Source organism: Poromitra crassiceps, assembly GCF_964638095.1.
Source record: "Poromitra crassiceps genome assembly, chromosome: 3".
In the NCBI taxonomy this organism is placed as follows: Eukaryota; Metazoa; Chordata; class Actinopteri; order Beryciformes; family Melamphaidae; genus Poromitra; species Poromitra crassiceps.
This window is the reverse complement of record NC_139625.1, coordinates 5,701,601-5,717,891: the sequence shown is the minus strand read 5'-3', so window position 1 is coordinate 5,717,891 and position 16,291 is coordinate 5,701,601. Positions and strand designations below refer to the sequence as shown.

The 16,291-nt window shown below is 44.5% G+C and overlaps 1 protein-coding gene across 2 annotated transcripts in view; it reads left to right on the top strand.

The window, feature by feature from the left end:
• smc6 (structural maintenance of chromosomes 6) overlaps positions 1-16,291 on the top strand; it is a 49,525-nt gene that overhangs the window by 7,634 nt on the left and 25,600 nt on the right. For both annotated transcript variants that reach the window (XR_014552516.1, XM_083632694.1), the window contains exons 6-15: positions 197-258; positions 2,763-2,843; positions 3,598-3,699; positions 6,557-6,676; positions 7,069-7,164; positions 9,122-9,268; positions 9,900-9,988; positions 13,391-13,561; positions 13,672-13,850; positions 15,939-16,140. Coding sequence is in view for 1 of the 2 variants with exons in the window: in XM_083632694.1 (XP_083488820.1) it covers positions 197-258; positions 2,763-2,843; positions 3,598-3,699; positions 6,557-6,676; positions 7,069-7,164; positions 9,122-9,268; positions 9,900-9,988; positions 13,391-13,561; positions 13,672-13,850; positions 15,939-16,140 (1,249 nt within the window). In the remaining variant the exon portion in view is untranslated. The remainder of the gene's footprint in view (positions 1-196; positions 259-2,762; positions 2,844-3,597; positions 3,700-6,556; positions 6,677-7,068; positions 7,165-9,121; positions 9,269-9,899; positions 9,989-13,390; positions 13,562-13,671; positions 13,851-15,938; positions 16,141-16,291) is intronic.

Below are 16,291 nucleotides of genomic sequence, written 5' to 3'. Positions count from 1 at the left end.
GACAGCTTTTCCCGGGAAGTGCGGTTAACCATCCCGTCCGACCGCTTCATCTCTGTGAGATAGACGCGGGCTATACTCGACGCGACTGCCGTGCCAAGCGTCGGTTAATGTTTTGACGCGTATCTTTTTAATGCTTATCTTACATGTTGACAGTGGTTTGAATCTCTCTCCGTTTGTCTTGTAACTTGTGTTCCAGGGCAACTCATCTCCAGCAAGAGGGAAGAACTGACCTCCATTTTGGACCACTTTAACATCCAGGTATTTATACGTCTTGTCGGGTCACATTCTTTCCACGATATGTTCAACCTCCACTGGTTTTCATGTGGGCCAGTCGAGGTTGATGTAGTGGTAATGCAGCTATTAACTTGTTTCATCCTCTGGGCTTTTAAATCCAGCACAATATCACAAAATCACTCCCTCTTTGCAACAGATATTCTTTCCATTCATAGTCATGATTGGTGCCTTGAGGCCAGTGTGCGCAATTGTGTGTGTGTGTGTGTGTGTGTGCGTATTTATTTATTTATTTATTTATTTATTTATCTATTTATTTATTTATTTATTTATTTATTTATTTATTTATCTATTTATTTATTTATTTATTTATTTATTTATTTATATATATATATATACACATAAACAAAGCAATCACTGGACTCTCCTGAGTTTTTCTTTTGTTTTTCTGCGTAAATAAGGCAAAAAAAGAAAAAAGTACCTCAGCGTTACTTGGATTAGTAACTGTGATGCGATTACTGTTTTGGAAATTGTAACGCCTTACATTACTTAGTTACTGAATAAGTAATCCGATTACAGTAACACGTCACTTAGTAAGTAACAGCGTTGGGCAGTAACACGTCACTTAGTAAGTAACAGTGTTGGGCAGTAACACGTCACTTAGTAAGTAACAGTGTTGGGCAGTAACGCGTCACTTAGTAAGTAACAGTGTTGGGCAGTAACGCGTCACTTAGTAAGTAACAGTGTTGGGCAGTAACACGTCACTTAGTAAGTAACAGTGTTGGGCAGTAACACGTCACTTAGTAAGTAACAGTGTTGGGCAGTAACACGTCACTTAGTAAGTAACAGTGTTGGGCAGTAACACGTCACTTAGTAAGTAACAGTGTTGGGCAGTAACACGTCACTTAGTAAGTAACAGTGTTGGGCAGTAACACGTCACTTAGTAAGTAACAGTGTTGGGCAGTAACACGTCACTTAGTAAGTAACAGTGTTGGGCAGTAACACGTCACTTAGTAAGTAACAGTGTTGGGCAGTAACACGTCACTTAGTAAGTAACAGTGTTGGGCAGTAACGCGTTACTTAGTAAGTAACAGTGTTGGGCAGTAACATGTTACTTAGTAAGTAACAGTGTTGGGCAGTAACATGTTACTTAGTAAGTAACAGTGTTGGGCAGTAACACGTCACTTAGTAAGTAACAGTGTTGGGCAGTAACACGTCACTTAGTAAGTAACAGTGTTGGGCAGTAACATGTTACTTAGTAAGTAACAGTGTTGGGCAGTAACGCGTTACTTAGTAAGTAACAGTGTTGGGCAGTAACGCGTTACTTAGTAAGTAACAGTGTTGGGCAGTAACACGTCACTTAGTAAGTAACAGTGTTGGGCAGTAACGCGTTACTTAGTAAGTAACAGTGTTGGGCAGTAACACGTTACTTAGTAAGTAACAGTGTTGGGCAGTAACGCGTCACTTAGTAAGTAACAGTGTTGGGCAGTAACACGTCACTTAGTAAGTAACAGTGTTGGGCAGTAACGCGTCACTTAGTAAGTAACAGTGTTGGGCAGTAACACGTCACTTAGTAAGTAACAGTGTTGGGCAGTAACGCGTCACTTAGTAAGTAACAGTGTTGGGCAGTAACACGTCACTTAGTAAGTAACAGTGTTGGGCAGTAACGCGTCACTTAGTAAGTAACAGTGTTGGGCAGTAACACGTCACTTAGTAAGTAACAGTGTTGGGCAGTAACGCGTCACTTAGTAAGTAACAGTGTTGGGCAGTAACACGTCACTTAGTAAGTAACAGTGTTGGGCAGTAACACGTCACTTAGTAAGTAACAGTGTTGGGCAGTAACGCGTTACTTAGTAAGTAACAGTGTTGGGCAGTAACACGTCACTTAGTAAGTAACAGTGTTGGGCAGTAACGCGTCACTTAGTAAGTAACAGTGTTGGGCAGTAACACGTCACTTAGTAAGTAACAGTGTTGGGCAGTAACACGTCACTTAGTAAGTAACAGTGTTGGGCAGTAACGCGTCACTTAGTAAGTAACAGTGTTGGGCAGTAACGCGTTACTTAGTAAGTAACAGTGTTGGGCAGTAACACGTCACTTAGTAAGTAACAGTGTTGGGCAGTAACACGTCACTTAGTAAGTAACAGTGTTGGGCAGTAACGCGTCACTTAGTAAGTAACAGTGTTGGGCAGTAACACGTCACTTAGTAAGTAACAGTGTTGGGCAGTAACACGTCACTTAGTAAGTAACAGTGTTGGGCAGTAACACGTCACTTAGTAAGTAACAGTGTTGGGCAGTAACACGTCACTTAGTAAGTAACAGTGTTGGGCAGTAACACGTCACTTAGTAAGTAACAGTGTTGGGCAGTAACACGTCACTTAGTAAGTAACAGTGTTGGGCAGTAACACGTCACTTAGTAAGTAACAGTGTTGGGCAGTAACGCGTCACTTAGTAAGTAACAGTGTTGGGCAGTAACGCGTTACTTAGTAACACTGCTTGAGGCCACAACACTCAATTTGCTCTGTGTGTTACAGCTGGATAACCCGGTCTCCATTCTCAACCAAGAAATGAGCAAACAGTTCCTGCATTCCAAAAGTGAATCAGACAAGTATAAGGTACGACGCCACAACGTACATCACAAGGAGCGATAACACAACGTACATCACAAGGAGCGATAACACAACGTACATCACAAGGAGCGATAACACAACGTACATCACAAGGAGCGATAACGGTGCAACTGTGTGTTCAGAGAAGCTTTCCGTGTTGTGAAAGTGCAATTTCACACATTTAGATCAACACTGTCAAAAATCTAGCTGGAGTCACAGATGTCGATTTGCTAACTCATTTTCAATCAACAAAATGCTCCATCGGGCGCCCGGGTAGTGTAGCGGTAGATTCCCTGCCTACCAACACGAGGGCCGCAGGTTCGCGCCCCCCCCGCGTGTTACCTCCGGCTTGGTCGGGCGACGTCCATACAGGCACGATTGGCTGTGTCTGCGGGTGGGAAGACGGACTAAGCGTATGTATCCAGGTCGCTGCACTAGCGCCTCCTCTGGTCGGTCGGGGGCGCCTGTTCGGGGTGGAAGTTTACTGGTGGGAATAGCGTGATCCTCCCATGTGCTACGTCCTGCCGGTGAAGCTCCCCACTGTCAGGTGAAAAGAAGCGGCTGGCAACTGTGCATGTGTTGGAGGAAGCGTGGTGCTAGTCTACGGCTCTCCCCATAACAGATCGGCAGAGGGTGGGAAATTGGGGGGGGGGGGGGGATCAGACAAAATAAAACAATGCTCCATCGAAATGTCTCTTAACTTGATTTGTCCCCCCCCCCTCCTGTCCCAATAAACATATTGATTTGACGCCATCTTTAGTTCTTCATGAAAGCGACTCTACTCGAGCAGATGAAGAGGGACTACATCCACATCAAGCACACCAAAACCGTTACAAGAGAGCAGGTGGAGAGACAAGAGGAGGTACTGTGTTTCTCTTAACATTTAAACATTTACAAGAGAGCAGGTGGAGAGACAAGAGGAGGTACTGTGTTTCTCTTAGCATTTAAACTGTTACAAGAGAGCAGGTGGAGAGACAAGAGGAGGTACTGTGTTTCTCTTAACATTTAAACTGTTACAAGAGAGCAGGTGGAGAGACAAGAGGAGGTACTGTGTTTCTCTTAACATTTAAACTGTTACAAGAGAGCAGGTGGAGAGACAAGAGGAGGTACTGTGTTTCTCTTAGCATTTAAACATTTACAAGAGAGCAGGTGGAGAGACAAGAGGAGGTACTGTGTTTCTCTTAGCATTTAAACCGTTACAAGAGAGCAGGTGGAGAGACAAGAGGAGGTACTGTGTTTCTCTTAACATTTAAACCGTTACAAGAGAGCAGGTGGAGAGACAAGAGGAGGTACTGTGTTTCTCTTAGCATTAAAACCGTTACAAGAGAGCAGGTGGAGAGACAAGAGGAGGTACTGTGTTTCTCTTAATATTTAAACCAGTTACAAGAGAGCAGGTGGAGAGACAAGAGGAGGTACTGTGTTTCTCTTAACATTTAAACTGTTACAAGAGAGCAGGTGGAGAGACAAGAGGAGGTACTGTGTTTCTCTTAACATTTAAACTGTTACAAGAGAGCAGGTGGAGAGACAAGAGGAGGTACTGTGTTTCTCTTAGCATTTAAACTGTTACAAGAGAGCAGGTGGAGAGACAAGAGGAGGTACTGTGTTTCTCTTAACATTTAAACTGTTACAAGAGAGCAGGTGGAGAGACAAGAGGAGGTACTGTGTTTCTCTTAGCATTTAAACCAGTTACAAGAGAGCAGGTGGAGAGACAAGAGGAGGTACTGTGTTTCTCTTAACATTTAAACTGTTACAAGAGAGCAGGTGGAGAGACAAGAGGAGGTACTGTGTTTCTCTTAACATTTAAACTGTTACAAGAGAGCAGGTGGAGAGACAAGAGGAGGTACTGTGTTTCTCTTAGCATTTAAACCAGTTACAAGAGAGCAGGTGGAGAGACAAGAGGAGGTACTGTGTTTCTCTTAACATTTAAACTGTTACAAGAGAGCAGGTGGAGAGACAAGAGGAGGTACTGTGTTTCTCTTAACATTTAAACTGTTACAAGAGAGCAGGTGGAGAGACAAGAGGAGGTACTGTGTTTCTCTTAGCATTTAAACTGTTACAAGAGAGCAGGTGGAGAGACAAGAGGAGGTACTGTGTTTCTCTTAACATTTAAACTGTTACAAGAGAGCAGGTGGAGAGACAAGAGGAGGTACTGTGTTTCTCTTAGCATTTAAACCGTTACAAGAGAGCAGGTGGAGGGAAGTTCTAGTCTTCATATGATACCAGAAACTTCACGCTGGCTTTAAAACTGAGTCCGTTACAGCCTCTGAAATTATATTTTCAAAATCGTGATATTTCCCAAATATTGTGATAGTTCTGAAAATCGGCCCAAGCCTACTCCTCAGGGTTATTGTGTATGTAAAAACTGTTGTCTGGGGGGGGGGGGGGGGTACGGTGGTGCGGTGGTGCAGTAGTAAGCGCTGTCGCCTCACAGCTCGAAGGTCCTGGGTTCGATTCCCACCTGGGACGCTGTGAACGCTGAAGGAATGCGTGCCCGTCCGCATGTCCTCAAGTGCCCACCGCCCGGGTGGGGTCGTCAAAAGGGCCTTTCTGTGTGGAGTTTGGATGTTCTCCCCCTTTCTGTGTGGAGTTTGCATGTTCGGGGGTTTCCTTCATATAGGAACCCCACACCAAAACATGCAATATCCTGGTCACTGAAGTGGTGCCTCCTCTGGTCGTTCGGGGCGCCTGTTCGGAGGGAGGGGAACTCGTTGGAATAGCGTGATCCTCCCACGTGCTATGTCCTACCAGTGAAGCTTCCCCTGTCAGGTGAAAAGAAGCGGCTGGCTAACTGCCCATGTCTCGGAGGAAGCATGGAGCCAGTTTTCGGCTCTCCCCAGATCGGCAGAGGGTGGAGTAGCAACCAGGATAAATTAAAATTAGCACTAATGGGGGATAAAGGACAATGCTTGCGGAGCAGGTGAGGAACCACTGCTGTCTATGTGGTTTATCAAAGGATGGCTTTGTATCATATCATCTCGCTAATATAAACACATGGGCAGTGTTTTACCTTCTCTCTCTGTTTACCTCACGGAGAAAATGCTCCTGCTCCTGTCAGGCAGAAACTCCGCCCGCACCAGCTGCAAGTCATTAAGGCTTGGGATGTGCGCATACTTAAAAAATACAAAGAAACAATAACAGCCGCCCTCGGAGCAGATTCTGCCTCTCCAGCAGAACTTCTCCGCAGCTCCGTTCGGATGCGTTGTGACGTAAAACGGTCTCAGAACGGAGCGCTTTGCCAGAGGAGGAAATGGGAGATCTCTGCGAGGAAAACACAGAGAGAAGGTAAACACTGCCCATGTGCTTATATTACCCAGATTATGAATGATACAAAGTGGGTTGATTAGCGGTAAAGCCATCCTTTAAGAGGTTGAATTGGGTTAAGTTAAGTTTCCGTTATCTTTGTGTTTAATCTGCTAAGGATCTGATGGGCCCTGTCAGCGACCTGTCGAGGATCAGCTGGCAATCCAAAGTCGCTGCATCTGTCTGCTACAAGGCAGTGGAAATTATTGATAATTTATCAATGTCATCATCTAAGAAAAGTGAATGGGATTAGAGAATGATTTGTCCATTTGTGTCGCGTTTAGTTCCCAGGACCACAATGGGAACTGCGAGTGTTTTCAGTGCGTCCGTGCTTTTTTGTGTGTGGATAATTTAACATTGTAGCTTATGCATCTTTTTACCCCGGAATCAAATCAAACGTCACAAATGTTTGTGTTCAGTGCCTCAAGGACCTGAAGCAAGAGTTTCTGCAGAAAAAAGAGCGCTTTGAGAACCTGGCGTCCTTCAGCGAGATGAAGGTGGCTTTGGAGAATCTGAAGAAGAAAATGGCATGGTGTCTGGTAAGAGTTCATCTGTTGCCCATTGAAGAAGAATTCCCCCTCGAAGTGTGTGTGTGTGTGTGTGTGTGTGTGTGTGTGTGTGTGTGAGAGAGAGAGAGAGAGAGCTCACCTGCAGTAGGCCTATGTGCTGCAGTAGACCTATGTGCTGCAGTAGGCCTATGTGCAGTAGGCCTATGTGCTGCAGTAGACCTATGTGCTGCAGTAGGCCTATGTGCTGCAGTAGGCCTATGTGCTGCAGTAGGCCTATGTGCAGTAGGCCTATGTGCAGTAGTCCTATGTGCAGTAGGCCTATGTGCAGTAGGCCTATGTGCTGCAGTAGGCCTATGTGCTGCAGTAGGCCTATGTGCTGCAGTAGCTGCACTTTCATGACCGGCGTTTTCAATCATTTGCAGGTGAGAGAAAAGGAGCAGCTGGTGCAGCAGATAAAGGAGGAGGTTGACAAGGAAGAGAATTCCTGCAAACACCAAGATAACCTTCAGCTCTGTCAGGTGAGACTGAACTATTCCTCTTGTGTTCACTCTCTGTGCTGACTGCTGGAGCCCTTTAACCACCACCTGCATACTGTACTTGCTTTACATGTTTACATGTCTTCCACTGACAAACACTTGCACAGTACATGCAAGTGTTTGTTTTTACGCTTTGTCTTCAAAGGTTTATTTTATTTGTATGCCTTCTCCAGCGATAGCCAGGCTGGAGCCATTATGGATCCAGGTTGTCCGTACGCACATCCGTCCGTCCGTCCAATGTTCGTTAACGCGATATCTGAGGAACGCCCTTGACAGAATTTCATCAAATTTCCCTCAAATATCGACTAAGGGGCACTTTACACGAGGACGGTTTCCTATGGTGACGGGGAATTATTGTATCGTTAGTGCCTCCCTTTTAGACGGCGACGGCGAATTTGCGCTTAGGAAACGACACATTTTCAAACCACCCTCCAGAGTGGAATTCTTGGTGACGCTCCCCGCTGAGCGCTTCCATGTAATCGCTTTGACACGGCTCATTTCAGGAACTCTGACGTGCCGGCACACGCGGCACACGCGATTACGTCATAGCCGTGCGCGAGTTACACAACAACATCAGTCAGGAAAACAACACGAAGAGAAGCAGACATGGATCTTACGGTTGTGCTCTCGTTGATGTTGCTGATGTTGTTGATGTTGTTGATGTCGGACTTGCTTTTAGCTTTCGCCATGGCTATAATTCTGTTCAAAGTTTACCGCTGCTGTGAGAGAAGTGTTTTAAAATGAAGTCACCGAAGTATTTATAGGCTGACCCGGCACTCTCCAAGTTGTGGAGCGACGAACAACGCCCCGTTGACCATCACACTGCCACCTAGCGACCTGGCATGTACATTACGGCGTTTTAAAAATTCAACAGCGCTCATGTAAACAGGGAGAGGGTGTGAAGGAAAAGGTGTGAAGGAAACGCTATTGTGTCGTTTCTTCCAGAAACTGTCCTCGTGTAAAGGGCCCCTTAGACTCAAGGATGATCTGATTAGATTTTGGTGGTCAAAGGTCAAAGGTCAAGGTCACTGTGACCTCTCGAACGCCATTTTCAAGCTTGTTAACGTGATACCTCAGGAATGCCTTGACGGAATTTCATAAAATTTGCCTCAAACATCGCCTTGGACTCAAGCATGAACTGATTCGATTTTGGTGGTCAAAGGTCAAGGTCACTGTGACCTCTCAAATTCCATTTTCAAGCTTGTTAACGCGATATCTCAGGAATGCCTTGACGGAATGTAATCAGATTTGCCTCAAACATCGACTTGGACTCAAGCATGAACTGATTCGATTTTGGTGGTCAAAGGTCAAGGTCACTGTGACCTCACGAATGCCATTCCCAAGTTCGTTAAAGCGATATCTCAAGAACGGCTTGATGGAACTTCTTCCAATTTGGCTCAAATGTCGACTTGGACGCAAGGATGAACGGATTACATTTTGGTGATCAAAGCTCAAGGTCACTGTGACCTCTCCAACGCCATTTTCAAGCTTGTTAACGCCATATCTCAGGAATGCCTCGACGGAATTTCATCAAATTTGTCTCAAACATTAACTTGGCCTCAAGGATGAACTGATTACATTTTGGTGGTCAAAGTTCAAGGTCACTGTGACCTCACGAACACGATTCCTAAGAATGAACTAATGGCGGAGGCATAAATCTGCGGTGCGGTCGTTCTAGTTATTTTGTTTTTTCAGATTTTTCCCCATTTTCTCCCTCAATTGTACAGTACTTGGCCAATTCCCCCCTTGCTGCCCCGGTCGCTGCTCCACCCTCTGCCGATCTGGGGAGAGCCGCAGACTAGCACCATGCTGCCTCCTACACATGTGCAGTTTCCAGCCGCTTCTTTTCACCTGACAGCGGGGAGCTTCACCCGTAGGACGTAGCACGTGGCAGGATCAAATGTTTATGTGCTTTCTCCCATTTCTCTCTCTCACCCAGACGAAGGTCATACAAGTGGAGAAGAAGCTGCAGAAGGTCAAACACAGCATTGAGAGTCTCAGAGAGGAGCAGGAGTCTCTGACAGAAGACAACCTCAAGCTGAGAGAACAAGTGAAGGCCAACAGCAAAGCCCACAAAGAGCAGGAGGTACTTCTAGCGTACTTTAGAGCAGTGATACTCAACCCGAGGCTCTAGAGCCACACATGTTTAAGTCCTGCAAAAAAAAGGTCAGCAGAATTAATCAATATTTCATTCTCCGTCTCAAGTCACATCAATCAATTATGCCCCAAATGCTCAATCTTCTGAGCAACCAATCACAATTGATCTCAGGTCTCGCGCTCCGTTTGCAGGTGCGCGAAACAAGTGCAAACTCTGTCACACTGGGAAAACTAGCTTAGCATGAGCATAAAATGGCGAAAGAATGTAAGAAATGCACATATGAAGAGAGGAATATCGAACAGGACCAGGAACTGTTTTTTCAAAAGGTCCAATCACGAAACAAAGCCCGCAAGGTTCAGTACCCACTTTCCGAAAGGTGGAGAGCTAAGAGCCGAAGAGCAGGAGACACTCAAACAGAACCGAACTGGTTTCAGGGAGGAAAGGGATGTTTTTGGATTATGGCAAAAAAACAAAATCAATGTAGCTCCTGAGTACCTCTGCTTTAGAGTGATGGGTCACACCTGGTTTTATGTGTCCCCGTGCACCTGAAAAGATGTGAATATTTCAAGTGTGTACGTGATGTGCAGCGGTGGTTGTTGTCGTTTTCCGTTTGCCATAGCTTGTGTACTTCCGGGCTTTGAACAAACTGAAGCAGTCGGAGCAGGAGCAAAACCTTCTTCAGGAGAAGATCAACAAGGCAAAAACAAGGTGGGTTAAAAAAAGAAGAAGAAAGATTGTCAATAAAGTTTTCTAAGCATTATTATATTAAAAAAATTCAGATTCCCCCCCTATATTTTCTCCCCAATTGTACTTGGCCAATTTCCCCCCTGCGCTCCCCCGGTCGCTGCTCCACCCTCTGCCGATCTGGGGAGAGCCGTAGACTAGCACCATGCTTCCTCTGACACATGCGCAGTTGCCAGCCGCTTCTTTTCACGTGACAGCGGGGAGCTTCACCGGCAGGACGTAGCACGTGGGAGGATCACGCTGTTCCCACCAGTTCCCTTCCGCCCCAAACAGGTGCCCCGACCGACCAGAGGGGGCGCTAGTGCAGCGACCAGGACAAATACCCTTAATCCGGCTTCCCACATCACAGACACAGCCAATCGTGCCCGTATGGACGCCCGCCCAAGCCGGAGGTAACCCAGGGGCGTGAACCTGCGACCCTCGTGTTGGTAGGCAGGGAATCTACCGCTACGCTACCCCAACGCCCACACGTTTTCTAAGCATTAATAGCGGGATCAGATGTGTTGACAGAAATAGTATGCAATACTACATTGGTTAAGCACTTAATTTTTTTCCCAATATTTTATTTTAAATCTTTCAGAACAATGTACAGAAAGACAAACACGCTCAGACACATACATATTATCAATATTCAATATTACATCATAATTACCAGCCACATAAGGTGTTTATGTGCTTGTGAGAGATATTATGCCTGAAGTCCCACATAAGGGGAGCGTGAGAAACCGGCCAGGCGAGTCACCCGTCTCCCCTAACCTCATCAAGGTATGTTAGAAATGGGCCCCAAATGGTTGAATTTTTTTAAAGTGAATTGGTCCTCATGAACCTTAAGGCGCTGATTTATCTTCCCATAAGATGTCAGATAAATCATTTAATTACCAATGTTCTCCCTGCCACGCTTCTCTAATCCTCTCAGTAGAGGCCATATTGTAGTTGTCAAACAGACATACAAATCTGGAGATGAGATGCCTGGAGTGAGGAGGGCTCAGCAAGGCATCGAAAAAAAGCATGTTCATTTGGAAGGGCTTCAAAGGCACCAATCTTGGATCGAACATAATTTCTTATTTGCAGGTATCTGAGCCAGTTTGTGCCGGGCAACTCAAACTTCCTCTTCAGTAGATCAAAGGATGTAAAATGACCATCTATGTATAGGTCTTTGATGGAAACCAGTCCCCTCTCACTCCAGGCATCATAAGTCGGGTTTCCATCCACCTGTTTTGATGCGAAATTTCAATTTGCGCATAAAAAAACGGAGTGGAAACGCTGCCTAATTCGCAAAAACCTCCGAATATCGCAAAAAAAGTTTTCACGCTTGAGGGAGGCGGAAAAGTCGGGTGTATCGATAAAAGGAAAATGCGAAACGTGCGGTGGAAACAGTTTGAGCGATATTCCGTTGTCTCTCCATTCAAAAACAACACAGTTTGCCTTGATCACTGCAAAACATGACATGCTGTGTAGCCTCCACACAATAGGGCTACACACGGTAAATAATGGTACGCGCAGCACAATACCCGCCGTGGTAAACAGAAGACTGGGATATTAACTTTAAGGCAACTCACTTCTAGACTTGAATGAAATTGTATTCACTTACTATCTGCTCCGTGGATTACCATTTTACAATTTCGGAGCCGAAATTGTAACATAGCAACGTTGGTCCACAAACGTTGCTATTTTACAATTTTTTGGGAGATCGGGTTGGGATTATAACGTTAGTTTGCCGAGTCGCACCTGGTAATCCAGAAATGGTGTTATGGTACCTTTGTCTACTTGTAGATCATCAAGAAAGTTTAAATTAATAATGTTAGATGTGTTTAACAGAGCTGTGTTTCGGGTCTAGCAGCTGATCAGCAGCTCACAGCCTCAAACACGAGGTGATTGACAGCTCTATAATTCGCAAAATAGCAGTGGATGGAAACGCGCATTATTTCGCATTTTCTTTTGCCGACTTTCTGAAAATTCGATTAAAAGTTGCGATACATTTGGATGGAAACCCAGCTATAGTTTCTGTCCGACCAAGGAGGCAGAAAAGAGTGATTGAAACAAATCGGTGTGTGCCTGTGGACAGAAACATCAGGTAGGCTCAAAAAACTTCTAAACTGGTTTAGAATTCTGACAAGAGTTTTTGACAACAAAACTTTTTTGTGAAGTCCTAGGCCTCTCTAATTTTCGAAAATAACATGGCTGGCAGAGAGGAGTTGGCAATAGAGCTGGCCTCCATTTTTTTTTTTTTTTTTTTTATGTATATAGTTTTTATTGTTTCGTTTTCAGACATTAGTTCAACAGTATAACTGCAGACGGGACAAAACCCAAAACAAACAATCATCAAACAAGTTACATACAATGTGACATTGTCCAATCTGAAAGGAAACATTTTCTCCCACCCCGTAAACTTAGTCCCATATCCAATTCATGACACATACCCATTTTAAATGATTAAAAAACAAAACAAAATAACAAAAAACAAGAAAGCAAGTAAACAAATTCAAACTGAGACAGAAAAGAGAGATAAAAAAAATAACAACAGACCAAAACAAAACAAAATAAAGAAAACAACAAAAAACATTACAACATGGTGCTTTCAACCTGTGTAAACGTGTGCAATAATATACAAATTACAAGTTACCCGTTTCTGACCTCACCTAAATAGTCCAGAAACGGATCCCAGATGGTCGAGAACTTTCCAATCGAGTTAAGGCCTAAACAGACTCGTCCGTCAGAGCCTCGCCCCGCCCTCCCCGTATGACGGCGGGTGGAGCGCCGTCATACGGGGAGGGGGCGCCGTCGGCTGACGGGGGCTGCTCCAAAATGTGACTCAGCGGCGACGATACGTGCGTGACGTCAGCTGTCCTTACCGTCCTCGTCGTCGTAAAGTCGTCTTCGAAGCATGATGTTTGATTATAACGAACTAGTTGTGTGGCTTAGCCTTCCCAAATGTTGAGGGTCGTTTTTTAGAATTTAATACATAGAATTGGGAATGTTACATTCAATTTCATTCAGACTCTGCCTTGCACTCAATCGCCGCCATTTTCCAGGAGGGAGGGTGTAGTGACGTCCTAGAGTGTAGGGCTCGCTGGCGCCGGCAGACGGCGAGACGGCTCCAATTCGAGGCGGGCGGACGAGTCTGTTTAGGCCTTTAGTCCTCAGAAACCTAAGTCTCTCCATGCGCACCACTGAGACCATGTCTGTCAGCCACAGCTGAAAGGAGGGTGGAGTGGGGGACTTCCAGTCTCTCAAAATAAGTCTCTTGGCAACAACCATCCCATGGCTCCATTTTCTGGTTGAGCGCTTAATAATAAATTCATCAATTTAGTAGTGAAACACTATGAGAGATCTTTTTGAAATGCTACTTTGTCCACTGTGCTTTAGTGGGAGCCTGAGCAGCGAGGGGGAGACGGAGTTCGCCAAAGGGCAGCGGACCTTATCAGCTCTGAAAGAGCAGCTCGGAAAGCTGGAGCGCGAGTGTGCCAAACTCAATCAAGACATCAAGGACAAACAGCAGGCACTCTTCAAAGGAAAGGAAGAGTTGGACAAGCTGAGGTACAAACTACAATATATTTCGCTTTCACATAAATGTATCATCAAGAGAGATCATTACACTCCTCGCCTCCATTCAAATGTTAAGTTCAAGTTATCTTCACGTTGACTAGGCTGGAGGAAAAGAATATCCAGGTTTCTGTGGAGGCCAAACAGAAGCGGAAGAATCAGCTGCTCGCCAGCCGATCCAACAAACTGAAGCGGTTTGGAGAAAACGCTCCCGACCTGCTGAGGGCCATCGACGAGGCGCACGCCGCGGGCCGCTTTCTCAAGAAGCCCATTGGTCCAATAGGTGACGGATCTATTGATTCTTTTTTTTACTGTTCTTTTTACGTGTTCGCTGCATTTCCTTGCCAGTGTTTCCCCTACCATTCTACAGGCCTGGCGGGCCCGCCAGGCCAGAAAAAGAATTGGGGGAAAAAAAATATACCGTATATATATATTTTTTTTTTGCTCTCCCCAAAATTTCAATAAACCTTTATGGCATATTATTAGAATACAGCAATACTAGTGTTGACAGTAATAGAAGATGCCAAATCATTCAAAACAATTTCAAATTGTTGTTCAAAATCACCTTGGGACGGGTCAAATTGATCACTATAAGCGGATGATCATTATAACCATTTTTGGCCAGCGCAAGCGGGCCCTGTATCTGGCTTTGTCGTGCCAATCCTGTCATGGATTTACAAGCCAATTTACTAGGACACGCCCCTCCCCCCACTGGCACAGGGGATTGGCAGGCAGCAGAGCAGAAGTGAAACTTAACTCTGTGAAAGTGAAAGCAGGAGGTGCGACATGCTTCATGTTTACAGAGTGTAATTCGAGCAGTATTTGTTGAGCCAGTTACTGGGGGTTTGGTTTTCAGAGCTGTGTGTGTCCAAGCAACCAGTAAGTTGTTTGTTGTTGTTTGCCTTGGAGTGACGTTTGTATAGAGAGCCAAAGTGGAACGTCACTTCCTGCTTCAGCACTGTACCAGAGATTTTCATCCGCCATTTATTTTCCCATCGACATTTCGTAAAATGCTTATAAAAAAGAGTTTTACTGGTTCAAACCAAACGGTACAGATATATTTAGAAACGGGAGAGATCGCATAACATTTTCACTCGGGCCAAAATGTAAAAAAAGAATGCGGGTTTGAAGACAATATTTTTTCTGTGTTGTTTTTTTAAGTTTTGGTCCGAGTGAAATGTTCTATGGTCTCTATAGCGTTAGCTAAACGTTTGGTTTTGGTGGTCACAATCTCTAAGAACTTTGTATACAGTCCTATCATTCACCAAAACAACTAGGAACCAATCCGAGGAGTGTAGGAACCAATCAATTTCTGGTCCATATCGCCCAAATCAAGACAACCGTTACACAAATGTCAGTTACACACAAAAGTGAAATACAATTACAATACAGTAGTAATTACAGTAGTTAAAAAAAAAATCCCTTGTTCTCAGGTGGGACAAGGCCAAAAATGATCACTGTAAGCAGAGTATTCCTCACTATAAGCGGATTATTTCACCAGCATGTGTATAGGAATGATTGGGGACATACAGTCCCCAATCACTATAAGCCAGTGTTTCTCAAAGAGTGGTCATCCGCGGGCGCCCCCTAGTGGTCCGCGAGTAGATTTATCTTTTTCCCCTTTTTTTACACCTCCCACTATCCAATCAGAGACATGTTTACATTTTCTGGGAAAGGGAAGGTCCGATCACAATGCCAATTAAGGACTATTATGTATTTTTTCACCCCAAATCCAATGCTGCCACCTGTGAGTCTCTACGACTTACGATTGCGTAGATACATCCAAGTTACTGACCAAACACACTATTTCAGTGATTGCTGTCCGAATATAGAGCCAGTTAACACTTATTTGAACACAAAAACTGAATGCTACTTTAAGATGGCAACAGATAGCCTATTTGACTTTGGCAACATTGTGCATTTATTGAACTTGAAAAAACTTTCTTTGAACTTTGAATAGGCTATATTTGAACTGAAAAGGAAAAATAAATGTAAAAAAAAAAAGGTCAATGGACTAACTAAAATAAATTATATATACAGTATATTTTATATCGGTTATCTTGTTATCGGTTTTCATAATTGTGGGAAGCCAAATATGTGATTTAATTTTACAGCCTTAATGCTATTTGTCATTTAATTAGCCTGTAATTTGTCATTTACAGTTGGAAGTAGTAGGCCTATTGTTTTGGGGGATGTTTTGGGAGTTAGGTGGTCCCCGAGTTTTTTTGGTTTATTGGTTAAGTGGTCCTTGGTCTGAAAAAGTTTGAGAAAACACTGCTCTAAGCGGATTCCACTGTCATATCTTGTTGCTGTTTGAAGAGTTGGTGCACCTGTGTGCTTGAGGCTGCGTGTTGCCTGTGCTCTCATGCAGGAGCGTGCATCACGCTGAAGGACTCTGCTCTGGCTCTGGCTGTGGAGTGCTGTCTGGGCGGCTTCATGAAGACCTACTGCTGTGACAACTACAAAGACGAGACCGTGCTGCAGGAGCTGATGACTCGCCACTACCAGAGGGGCCGCCGGCCGCAGATCATCGTCAGCCCCTTCGCCGACAAAGTTTACAACATTCAAGGACGGTCAGCAGCACCATTTCAGATTTTTTTTTTTTTTTTTTTTTTTTTTTTAACGGTTTAAATGTCATCTCCTGGGGGCCGGTTGCACAAAGCACCTTAAGTTAAGATTTTCCAAGTTAACGTGTCCATAAAATCAAAATCGGTTGCACAAAAC